Source organism: Manis pentadactyla, chromosome 18 (genome assembly GCF_030020395.1).
Source record: "Manis pentadactyla isolate mManPen7 chromosome 18, mManPen7.hap1, whole genome shotgun sequence".
Lineage (NCBI taxonomy): Eukaryota > Metazoa > Chordata > Mammalia > Pholidota > Manidae > Manis > Manis pentadactyla.
In genome coordinates, this window is record NC_080036.1 from 16515249 (window position 1) to 16528266 (window position 13018).

General features: G+C 41.5%; 1 protein-coding gene across 4 annotated transcripts in view; it reads left to right on the forward strand.

Annotated features, from left to right (window-relative positions):
* The window catches only part of CERS3 (ceramide synthase 3), a 102160-nt gene that overhangs the window by 6226 nt on the left and 82916 nt on the right, over window positions 1-13018 (forward strand). For 3 of the 4 annotated variants that reach the window (XM_057494858.1, XM_057494859.1, XM_057494857.1), the window contains exon 2: window positions 6888-7090. The exons of the other annotated variant lie outside the window; for it this stretch is intronic. In XM_057494858.1, coding sequence (XP_057350841.1) covers window positions 7086-7090 — 5 coding nt within the window. In that variant the 5' untranslated portion in view covers window positions 6888-7085. The remainder of the gene's footprint in view (window positions 1-6887; window positions 7091-13018) is intronic. 4 annotated transcript variants of the gene reach the window in all.

Below are 13018 nucleotides of genomic sequence, written 5' to 3' on the forward strand. Positions count from 1 at the left end.
AATGGAATGAATTCAGCATGATTTCATTTCTGTAGAGTTCAAAAGCAGGCGACATTAATCCATGGTGTTAGAAGTTGGGATTGCATAGGCAGGGAAGGTAGGGCAGTGACTGGGAGGGGACACAAAGGGAGGATCTGGGTGCCGATGATACTTTCTTTCCTGGTCTGACTGCTGGTTATATATCAAGAGTGTTCCCTTTTATGATTTTGTCACTTGACTATCTGTATGCTGTGCTTCAACAAATATGTTTGTTAAGCAACAACAATACTGATGCTAGGATGGCACCTTCAGACATCTGGGTTTAATTGGTTTGGCTATGGGGAGAGCATGGCTTAAATATCTCTCCCAGGTAATTCCCATGTAGAACCAGGGTTGAGAAGAAGCACACAGATAGGTCACAACTGGCCCTTTGAAAACTGTGCTCTGTAGTGTAACCATAATCATTCTACTAGGCTAAACTCAGCTCTTATTATCTTTACTCAAGTTGCACTAACTTTGAAGACATAATTCACATTGATAAATCTTAGAGATGTAAGAAGTCACAAAAGTAAATGCCTTAGAAAGCCAGGCAGGTGACTGATATTAGCAGTGGGCTGGTTAGTAACTTATAAATCACTTAAGGCCTGCAGCTCCTGTGATTGCTACCAGATCTTATGTTTTCCATGAAAAATTTTCACGTGAAAATTTCAGGATTTTTATGTGAAAATTCCTGAATTTTAGATGTTGGCTCAAATTTTTTTTAAGTGCTGTACAGTCAAACAAAACTGGTTGGTAGGCCCAATTCAGCCAGCACCAAATTCTACGATCAATTTATAACTCTGACTTAAAAGTTTTAGAGCTAGAAGGAAATTTATGGGTATAATTGTATAGTCTATTGTTTCCCTTTTCTGCTTCTATGTATACACACACACACACACACACCCAGTAATTGAAATCCCTGGTGGAAAGCTATCATATACACTCAAGGTAGCTACCATTATTTACAATTTATTTTATTTTACTTCTGTTGTGTTTTCTTAGCTGTGGTCTTGGAAAATTATATCTGTGACTCAAAAGTTTATTATATGGTTTTGTTTTCATGGTCTGGGGAGGAGAGGTGTTTGGGCAAGGCAAGTACCATATGATTCTCTACGAAATACTGTAGATTCAGATTCTGTTTTGTTAGAAAGGGGTGGTATTGAGAGGAAGTTTCAGTTGTTAGCGCCAGGTGGTGAGAAGCTTCACCATCTCCCATGGTATTTGCCATCTATGCTTGGCCCCCCTACTTCCATTCCCCCAATGCCTGCCCTCTAATCAGAAGGTAGGAAGGAAGAGTTGGCTTTGAGTGTCCTGCAGGTTTCCATCTTCCAATCTCTGATCTGTGAGAGATTAACTTTGAAAATCACATTTCTTCACTCATCAGAAATGACAATAAAAAATGGTCACTCATACAGTGAAACTATTTGCAGAGCATGTTCACAGATACTGAGTTGATTAAAGGCAAGATTGAGTAGTGTAAAAAGAAGTAGCATATTCAAAAATATATCAAAAAGATCACCCATAATAATCAACTAGGATTTATTCCACAGATGCAAGGATGGTACAATATTCGAAAATCCATCAACATCATACACCACATCAAGAAAAACAAGGACAAAAACCACATGATCATTTCAATAGATGCTGAAAAAGCATTCCACAAAGTTCAAAATCCATTCATGATAAAAACTTTCAACAAAATGGGTATAGAGAACAAGTACCTCAACATAATAAAAGACACATATGACAAACCAACAGCCAACATCATACTTAACAGTGAAAAGCTAAAAGCTTTTCCTGTAAGATTGAGAACAAGAAAAGGATGCCCACTCTCCCCACTTTTATTCAACATAGTACTGGACATCCTAGCCATGCAATCAGACAATGCAAATAAATAAAAGGCATCCAGATTGGTAAGGGAGAACTTAAACTGACACTGTTTGCAGATGACATGAAGTTGTACATAAAAAAACCCTAAAGACTCCACCCCAAAACTACTAGAACTGATATCGGAATACAGCAAAGTTGCAGGATACAAAATCAACACACAGAAATCTGTGGCTTTCCTATACACTAACAATGAACCAACAGAAAGAGAAATCAGGAAAACTACTCCATTTGCAACTGCATCAAAAAGAATAAAATACCTAGGAATAAGCCTAACAAAGAGGTGAAAGATCTATACCCTGAAAACTACAAGGCATTCATGAGAGAAATTAAAGACACCAATAAATGGAAATACATACCATGCTCATGGATAAGAAGAATTATATTGTCAAAATGGCCATCCTGCCTAAAGCAATCTACAGATTCAGTGTAATCCCTATCAAAATTCAAACAGCAATCTTCAACAAACTAGAACAAATAGTTCTAAAATTCATATGGAACTAGAAAAGACCCAGAATAGCCATAACAATCCTGAGGAGAAAGAATAAAACTGGGGGAATTATGCTCCCCAACTTCAATCTCTACTACAAAGCCACAGTAATCAAAACAATTTGGTACCGGCACAAGAACATACCCATAGACCAATGGAACAGAATAGAGAGCCATGATATAAACCCAAACATATATGGCCAATTAATATATGATAAGGGAGCCATGGATATACAATAGGGAAAGACAGCCTCTTCAACAACTGGTGTTGGCAAAACTGGACAGCTGCATGTAAGAGAATGAAACTGGATTATTGTCTAAAACCATGCACAAAAGTAAACTCGAAATGGATCAAAGACTGGAATGTAACTCATGAAACCATAAAACTCATAGAAGAAAACATAGGCAAAAATCTCTTGAATATAAACATGAGCAATTTTTTCCTGAACACATCTCCTTGGGCAAAGGGAACAAAAGCAAAAATGAACAAATGGGACTACATCAAACTAAAAGCTTCAGTACAGCAAAGGACAGCATCAGCAGAACAAAAAGTCATCCTACAGTATGGGAGAATATATTTGTAAACAACATATCTGTTAAGGGGTTAACTTCTAAGATATATAAAGAACTCATATACTGCAACACCCTGAAGCAAATAACCCAATTAAAAAATGGGCAGAAGATCTGTACAGACACTTCTCCAAAGAAGAAATTCAGATGGCCAACAGGCACATGAAAAGATGCTCTACATTGCTAATTATCAGGGAAATGCAAATTAAAACCACAATGAGATACTACCTCACACCAGTTAGGATGGCCAACATACATGCAAAAGACAAGAAACAACAAATGCTGGCGAGGATGCAGAGAAAGGGGAACCCTTCTACCCTGTTAGTGGGAATGTAAATTAGTTCAACCATTGTGGAAAGCAATATGGAGGTTCCTCAAAAAACTAAAAATAGAAATAACCAGTTGACCCAGAAATTCCACTCTTAGGAATCTCAGATTCAAAAAGACAGATGCACCCCTATGTTTATCACAGCACTATTTACAATAGCCAAGATATGGAAGCAACCTAAGTGTCCATCTGTAGATGAATGGATAAAGAAGATGTGGCACATATACACAATGGAATATTATTCAGCCATAAGAAGAAAATAAATCCTACCATTTACAAAAACATGGATGGAGCTAGAGGGTATTATGCTCAGTGAAATAAGCCAGGTGGAGAAAGACAAGCACCAAATGATTTTACTCAACTGTCAAATATAAGAACAAAGCAAAAACTGAAGGAATAAAACAGCAGCAGACTCAGACTCCAAGAAGGAACTAGTGCTGACCAAAAGGGAGGGGTCAGGGAGGGCGGGTGAGGAGGGAGGGAGAACAGGAATAAGGGGCATTGTGATTAGCACACATAATGTAGAGGGGGCACAGGGAAGGCAGTATAACACAGAGAAGACAAGTAGTGACTCTACAGCATCTTACTATGCTGATGGACAGTGACTGCAATGGGGTGTGTGGAGGACTTGATAATATGGGTGAATGTAATAACCACAATCTTGCTCATGTGAAACCTTCATAAGATTGTATATCAATGATACCTTAATAAAAAAAAAAGTAACTCAAAACAACAACAAAAAACCATATTTACCCTCAGTGCCTAAACTTGATTTAGGCTCTGTGTCACCTTGAACAAGTTGCCTTCTCTCTCTAAACTTCATTTTTCACCTGCGCATTGGGGTAATAATTATTACTGTTGTGAGGATTCAATGAGCAAATACTTATAGGAGACACTTTGTAAATTGTGGTATGTTTTACAGTTGTTAGTTATAATTTTAGTCATCATTTAATTTCTATAACAGTCTATGAAAACGTGGTGTTATTCCCAATTTCCAGTTACAAAACCAGGTAGCCATGCCACTGGGCATTTGAATCACATCTCTTACACTTACCCTGCACATCCTTGTTTGTCCGGGCCTGCCCCCACCTCCCCACCTCCCAGCATAACCAATTCCTAATGGGCCAACAGGGAACTCAGGAGGGGTTCATGAGCAAGGCACACCTCCCCACACGTCCTTTTAACCTATACTTTTCTACACCTTCTTACCAAAATTTTTTGCTAAATACAAACCCCATGGTTCACAAATGAATTTCCCCTGCCTCTTTCTGGTGAGGTGAGAGGAAAGCTGAAGCAGTAGTCTGCTGGGGAGGAGACGTGGGAGGCAAGGCAAGCCAAAGCATGTAGCGCCTTCCTACTAACAAAGAGGATGCTTTGTCTGAGCAATCGTTAAGCTGGACAGTCAGGAATTAAATGAGGATTTCTGTCTTAGTCATGATGCCAGGCCCTCTGGTGGTACACAACCTGAACAGATCCTTGGCTTCCAAAATCCCTGAGACTTCTAGAATTGCAGTTGTGCCCTGAGGCCCACACCTAATATTAGAAGGACCCAAGGCAAGAGTCTATGTGGAGTGCTTGGCCCTCAGCCTGGCCCTATCCCTTTTCCCAGCCCCAGATCAGCTTGGCTAGAAGCCTGGTGCATATGTGTGCAGACATCCCAGTCTGTGTGTCCACGTATGGGTCCCCTCCTCCTCTCCCCAGCAGTTTCCTTTTGGCCATCTCCAGGCCTCAGGGACATCATGCTCTCACTTTTATGAGGACAGACCTGTAGAAGGCCCGTGCACACCTTGGAAGTGGGCTTAGAGTTATTTGGACAGGGAATTCTAGGGTCATAAGCACCCTTAGCAAGTCTAGAACGGGGCATGGTGTGAGGGTAGGCACGTCTCCCGGGGCCTCTGAACTCCTCACCCCGTGAGAGCGGGATGCCAGAGGAGGACCTGCGTGGATGAAGTAAAACAAGGCCAGATGAAGGGTGAGGCTGCTCCTGGGCATCAAGCTCGGGGCCCTTGGCACATAGTTGGCACTTAGTGGTGTCACTGACTAATGCTGTCAGGGTGACAAAGGCTGGGCAGTCGCAGAATTGCTGGGGCATGTGTATATGTGACTGCTGTTATACCACCCTGCCCACAAACATCCACCTAACAGCATGGCCAGGGGTGCAACCGCTTAAGATTTCATAAGGCGGCAGCCGAGTAACTTTCCCAACCTCCTAAACTCACAGAAAGAAAAATTTACTGAGAAACAGCTCTGCTTGGCAGAAAAGAGAAGCAATCTGGGGCTCTGCCTCTATGTGAACAGCAGGACTTCACTGAGGCTCAGACAGGGGTCCCTTGGTTCTTCTTCAGAGAGTCCAGGTCGGCTTAGAATAGTGTCTCTCTTGAGCATATTTCAGACAGTACTTACACTCGGGTTATTTGGAACTCAATATTATGTGATCCTTCCGTTCATTTTCTTCAGAACATTCCTCATCCCTCTCCTTTAGATCAACCTTAAGACACTTACATTTAACTTGCACTAACATGAGTGGTGCAGAGGAAGTCTGAATCTCCTCATAGAGTGCACGGAGCCAGCAATCTGCCCTGGGGGTCAACTCCCTGGCATCCTGACCACTTTCTGTTCTCCAAGTCCACACATGGCCCTGCTTCACAAAATGTAGACTAGTTATTCACAGCAGCACTTCTGTCAGCTGTACTTTTTGGCAGAAAAAGTTTTGAGGAAATCTCCAAAAAGTCTTAGATTAAAGAAAAAGCAGTTTTAAGTAGGAGACTTCGGACCCGTAGACCCTAGATCAGGGTCAATAGAGGAGTAACCAGAAGTCAGACTGGCACATGTTCCACCTATTCTCCCCAGGAAAAAGGCGTTGCCCCAGGTACCCCTACATGTCAGCACAGTGTTTTCTTTCATTCATAGCAGCTGATTGGCACTAATAGGCAAAAATCAGAGAGACTGAAATGAAAATTATAGAAATATGTTTTGGACAGAAAGTTAAGGGTACCCCTTTGGGGAAAAAAAGTATATTTGAAAACCCTGGATACCCAGGGAAACTTTTATTTTTAAATAATGTGTTACATTTTTATACAATTTATCTGGAATGTATATAGTCCTGGAATTTTTTTTTTCTCCCAGACACTTTTGCAGGAAAGCTCTCTCTCGATTTAAAGCCATAGATTTAATCATTAATTTAAAAAAGATAATGAAAAATTGAAGTATTTTCTCTGTGTTCCAGACTTTGCAGATCCCATGGTACGTCTCTCTCTCTGTCTCTGTTTCTCCCCCATCTACTTAAAATCTTGGTGTTATACACGTTATTTTTCTTTAAGAGGCTTCTTGCATTAGGTAGAGTCTGGATGGAATGACTAGTTCTTTTCAGTTTTGAGTTCTTAGGAGTTGCTTTCTAACTAGCAAGGGCTGGTGGCCCCTGGCAGAGGGAGCCGCTGCCCCGGCTGAGCAGAGAGGTGGCCCATCCCTATTCACTCAAGGTAGAAAACAACAGCTACTGAGGCAGGGCCCAATCTCCCAGCCCTGTGGTTTCACCAGGGGTAGTTTCACCTTTTATTGATCTAACTTTTTTTTTATGATTTCCATGTCTAAGAAGAAAGGTGTGGAGAATGCGCCCTGGAGATCTTTCCCTGCCCTCCTCAGGCCTCCCTGCCCTCTGCCGCAGGCCCTCGCACACGCTGCACCCCACCCTCATCTGAGGATTCCTACAACCTTGGTCATCTTGTTCGTTTCTAAGGAGTGCTTCGTTCTGTGGGGACAGCAGGCTGTCCAACAGGAAATCTTGCCTTTAAACATGATGTAAGCATATATTCTTAAAATATTAAAATTTGGGGCTTGCTTCATCTGTGTGCCTAAGTAACCCCAAGTCCTTCCCTAAAAATAACTCGGCCTCCTCTTCACCTGTGAATGAGATGTGTGCTCCAAATTCCTTCTGCTCAAGATGTGGTCCCACACCTGTCTGTGGGTCTTACTCTTTTTCGTAAAACTATTCCTTTGGTGGCACTGCCCAAGGCAGGTTCTGTGATGTCAGAAATCCTGCTGCCACTGAGGAAATGAGTTACCCAGTCCAGTGACTACCGCACCAGCCCTTGGTCTGGGTAACCTGGACGCCGATCAGATTACCGTCGGAAATCGGTGAGTGATGGCTGACTACAACATCACTTGTAAGCCCAGGGTGCTGTTGGTGAGGAAATGTAAGTAGTGACCTCAGTACTAGCAGCTGCAGCTCATCGGGCCCGCACTATACGCCAGGCATGACACAAAGTGCTTTAGACACGTGACCCTGTTTGTCCTCACCCAGACTTGACAAAAAATAAAAATTGTTATACCTAGTTTACAGATGAAGAATTCGAGGCTTAGAAGTTAAAGTTACTGGCTCTACCTGGGCCATGAAGCTGGAAAAGGGTGAAGATGGCCGTTGAGGTTCCCAGACCCCTATTCTTGATAAGCCAGTAGGCCTTGGATTCTTGTCCTGGAATTCTACCCCAGTATGTTGTCGGGGGTGTTCCGGCATCTTTTTTTTTTTTTTTAACACATCTTCCCAATTTTATTCTACATTTACCGTAGGGATCATTGCTTTTTTTTTTTTTTTCTATTTAAAATTGACAACCAAGATTCACTAACAAACCTCTTTAGTCCTTCTCAGGCAGTTACCACCCCGGTTTGTGCCCCTTTTCTGCAGCTCTGAATGGTCCACTGGATTTCATTCTTCTCTCGGCTCTTGAACACTGACACATTTCTGTGATCTTCTGTTTCTGACACTCCCCACTTCATTCGGGGCTTTTGTTCTGGGAATATTCTTTTATATTAGAGGGTGAGAGTTTGTATTGCCTTCTTAGGTGGTACATGGGGAATTGTAAATATATTTGTGAGGCACAAACACACCACTAGCCAAGACGAAGTTGTCTTAGGGGATGAAGGGCTGAGTTCTCAAATGCCCAGGGTCCGAACTCTCCAGTCTGATTCTCCAGTCTGCAGGCCAAGAGCGGCTTAAAGGGTGTGCAGAGCTTTGTGATGTACAAGGTTTTATTTTATTTATTTTATTTATAGCAAATATTTTTATTTCAGAAAGTATGTACTGAAAGCATCTTAATATCTTACAGAGGATTCTGGACACACAAACCTACAGAACAGACAAATAAATATGCAAACTGCCCCACCTTGTAGGGTTAAAACTGGATGTTGGACACATGAGGGTGAGAAGGTGTCCTTCAGTACATGAGTCTCCCCGAAGTCATGTAAATATAGAACACTTTATAGTAGCTCAGCATTAAATACTAGTCACCAGCTTTTCATAACTTTTGTCCTGTGGACTGATACTTGTGTATATCCGGCCCACAGACCACCCCACCCCCAGCTGGCCCTGCCTATGTCCCCAAGTCAGTGTATAGACATCCCTAAGTGGTGGGGGGCTCACAGGCTTGGACCTGCCCAGGGGAGCAGGAAGGGCAGGGAAGGGAGCCAGGCGTTTCTGCCCCAGGAGAGTCTGATCATTGGGAAGGCCAGAACTACATAACACTGTGCAATACAGCCTCTGGGGACCTGTCCCCACGTTTTCTGCATAGCACAGCTTGTGCGCATTATGTAAGCTCCTCTTACTAAAAGAAGGATATGAAACCTGTTACCCGTTCCCAGCAGTGAGACGTGGAGATCTTGGGGGATAAGTGGCTGTGGAGGAGTAGGTGGGTGTCCCATTATTCTTTGGGGAGTCTTTTACACTTAATATTTAATTTTACTGTTTAAACCATACTGGCATCAGGATCTTGCCCATATCCAATGAGGTTAAGGTAATAATGAAAATAATAACATAATATTACTACCTAATGTCAATCCAGCATCTTACTGTGTTCAGTAAGTATTTCTAATCACTCTTAATCCACAGTAGGTCTTTGTGGTTTTGTGGTAGGTCGACTTGAAAGGTGAGCAAACAAAGATTCAGAAAGACTGAGTTGCCCAAGACTACAGAGCTTTCAGGGTGGCGGGGTTGGCACTCCAACCCGGGCTTTCTGACTGTCGAGCTGAGCTGCAGTTCTAAAGTTTTTTGGCTGATTTGCAAGACAGTGAGCAACTTGAGATGGTGTGTAAAATACTGTAATTTTTTTTTTCATTTTTGATTTTATTCATTAATTACAGGTTTGCAATTCATATGGTTGTCTTACTGACTGTTTTTTACCTGGGACTAAGTGACAGGAAATCCTTAAGTGCAGGTCTGAGACACAAAACCAGTCCTCTTGCTTCTCAAATGGGACAACTGGCCTGGCATGCAGGCTTTCTCCGGCTCCTCTGAGTCACTGGCAGTGAGGTTCCCATGTCCTTTGCTGTTGCCTACATCACTCACTGGTGCCTAATAACAGGGTAATTTCTAAAGCAAGATGTGTGACTCACCAAGCAAGGAAGGAGAGATTGCAAGGAAGGACTTGGTGGAGAGGGGCAAAGTATTTAACAGCAATTGGAAAGGAAATGCTGATGCGATGCTAATTGGTTAAAATGTCTTTACATTGCAACACCACTGCGAACACCCAGCCAGTAATTTACATTTTAGACTTCTCAAGTTAACTAAGTAAAAAAGGTGGGGAAGGGAATTTATCTCTGAAGGCAGCAATCCTCTGTAACTTTCTCACGGATTCCCTTCCGTCATCTCGGATCCCTTTTCTGTGAGCTCTCGGATTTGCATTCTTCTAGGCCTTCCCTATTTTGGAACTTTGCTCCAGATCCTTCTGATTTCAGTCAGACCTGCTTTTCTGCCAGATGCTGTCCCTGTGACCAGCGTAAGTAAATGGCCTGCTTCACTTCCCTCTCTCGGCCCTAAGCTGGGCTTTGGCAATCTGTGTCAATTAATGACCAGGGCAGAGAGGAACCAGAGACACAATAGAGGTGACAAGGCATCGAGAAGAATTACGTTTTGGTGAATACTGACCCCAGAAAAATCATTTTCTGTCTTATGTTTATTAACTCCAGAGCCCCAAGTCAATTTACAGATAGACCTCAAGAGCTGGTGTTCTAAAGACCACAGAAGCACACTTTAAATTTTCTCTGAAACTGTTTGAATACAAAAGATTCTAGCGGTTGCTTGTGTGTCTAAAAAGGCTGTGATCAGTTTCATGTAGGTAACAAACTTGCCTTACTGCCTATTGGTTATTAGCTATTATATATGAAACATTTACTTTAAAAAATTAGCACCTTGTAAAACATATTAATGTGTAATAAATCACCTTAATAATACCTTTTAGTCAAGGAAAAGTGGGTCTGTATTGGGAAAACACTGGCTTTCTTAGATTTACTTGAACAATGTAATTGTATTTCCTTGGGCCTCAGTTTCTTTATGTCTTTAGAGCTGGACTGGATAACTACGATTTTTAGAACAAAATTTACTTTTGCTGATTTGAGTCATCAATAAGAAATCAAGTGCAAAGTTTCCTAATGTTGAATCAACAGTAACAAATTATCAACAGTAATAATAATTTAAAACTTTTAAACACCCAGAATTTTACCATCTTAGCCTATCAGTTGTTTTTTTCATTTTCCCTGTAGTTTGCCTTACCCGCACACATATGTGTATATATAAGCGAGTATAAAAAAGTGAGATCATATACCATTGTATGATCATAGTATAGATATAATTTTGAATTTTGGTTTTATTTTTTAACATGTTTAAACACTTTCAATGTTGATGAATTTCATAATTTTTAGTATTAGCTGAATTATTATTACATGCAGTTAGTGTTTCAAAATGTACTTGAGTATTCCAGATTTAAAAAAACCATTATTGTCAACATGGAAGTATTATTGATTAGCTATCGCTTAAATTTTTCTTTATTTGGTTTTACATATATACCTAGGTAGGCTTGAACACTTGAGTGACTCCTAAAATTTATTATCCAGTTTCCAAAATGGTGGTAACATTTATGTTTCCACCAGCAGCACATGAATGCAATGGTTTTACTAAGTCATAGTTAGCATTGAGTGTTATTTTTTAAATAACTGCTTCTAATTTAATAGATGCCAGTTATAGAATTTTAGGACCTGAAATTTCATTTAGCTCCTCTCTTTAGAGAGGCAGCATGCTATTTAATGGCTTGACACCAGTTTATCATTTAACAAGCAATGTAATGAAGTAATTTACAAATATTTACTCAATCATTTTAACAACCCTATCAGGGAGGGACAATTTATCACCTCTATTTTGTAGATGGGAAACCGACATTGAGTTAGTTGTCCAAGGGCACTTAGCTAGTTAAATGTCAGAACCAGGATTTAGATCCAGGGCATCTGGTCCCAAAGTCCATGTGCTTGTCCAACCACTGTGTTGTACTGCCCCTTCCCCCAATAGCTATTGTTTGTACACCTATGATATGCCAACTTCAGGATGCTATCGTGAGCAAAAGGGGTGTCATGCCTGCCCTCATGCAGCTTGATGTCTGAGGAGGTAGCCAGACTAAAATCAACATGCCAAAATAGAACTACAAATTGGATACATGCTGGGAAGAAAAACACCAGGGAGCGATGGCAGCATCTAGCAGGGCTACTGCATTTAGATGTGGAGTGTCAGAGGACCAAGGGCCATGGAAAGCCTTGATGGGGATCTTAGACTAGACACACTGAAGTTAAGACCTGAAGAAGAAGGAGGGGGAGATTGGGGTGACTCTGAGTGAAAAGGCCTTCCTGCAGAAGGAATAATCTATGCGTATGCCCTGAGGCTGGAAAGAGCTTTGACTTTTGTTCCCAAAGGTTAGAAAGCGGGACCAGCTCCTGGGATCACAAAGTTAACAGTTGAAGGGCAGCACAAGGCAGCCTGGAAAGCAGACAGGAGCCCATTGCTCCAGGGCCATGTTACAAGCTTCTAAGTTCCGGGATTGTGTGCTGAGAGGGAGCAGAGGGGAGCTGCCTACAAAAAATCTCCAGATTTTACAGTCTACCTGGAAGCAGTGTAACATACAGTTCTTACTTATTTCTCCTTTATGTGCATCCTTATGTATTAATTAGTTATCGTCTAAGCCGTTATAAGAAAAAGGACTCCAAAATCAATGACTTATATAAAACAGTTTATTCTTCCACATGTAACAGTCCAGATATGGGTGGGCCAGGCTAAAGAGCTAATTAGCTTCAAAGATTGCTCCTTTCCTGTCCTCCCATTTCCAACTATCAGGAAGTAAGAAAGAGAGAAAGCAGGACATGCAGCTTGGTATTTGGTAGGATTACCCACGTCACTTCCACTCCTGGGTCACTGATGCAGATGTAGCCACTCATAGCCCCCTCTAGCCACTGGGTGCTCTGGGAGATGTCCTCACATGGAGGCACAGCCATGGTCCCCAGGTGAAACGGGGGGGTAAGGGGTGGGGGGGCCAGAAACTACCCGGCAGTATGAATGACTTAGGACATCCTGATACCCTTCCATGTCTTCTTTGAGGAAATACCATGTTTTTGTTTGCAAATACTCTGAATATTTCTGTTTTTAGTCTCTAGGTCTGTTCTGAATTTCTTTAAGGCTTTAAATTGATACACTTGTAAACTTTACTCTGAGAGAATTACTTACAATTGTTTTTAATCTTGTTGTAAGTTAATTACTTCTCTACAGGAAGTACAGGTTTTCTCACTATAAGCCTAAGCATGTCTAGGCTTTTCATGCCCTAACTTAATCACAAGAAATATCCCTCAGAGTTAAGTTGCTCTATCACTTGCATTGTTTTATCCACTTGAAGTGGCACAGTTTAAAATGCTTTTATAATT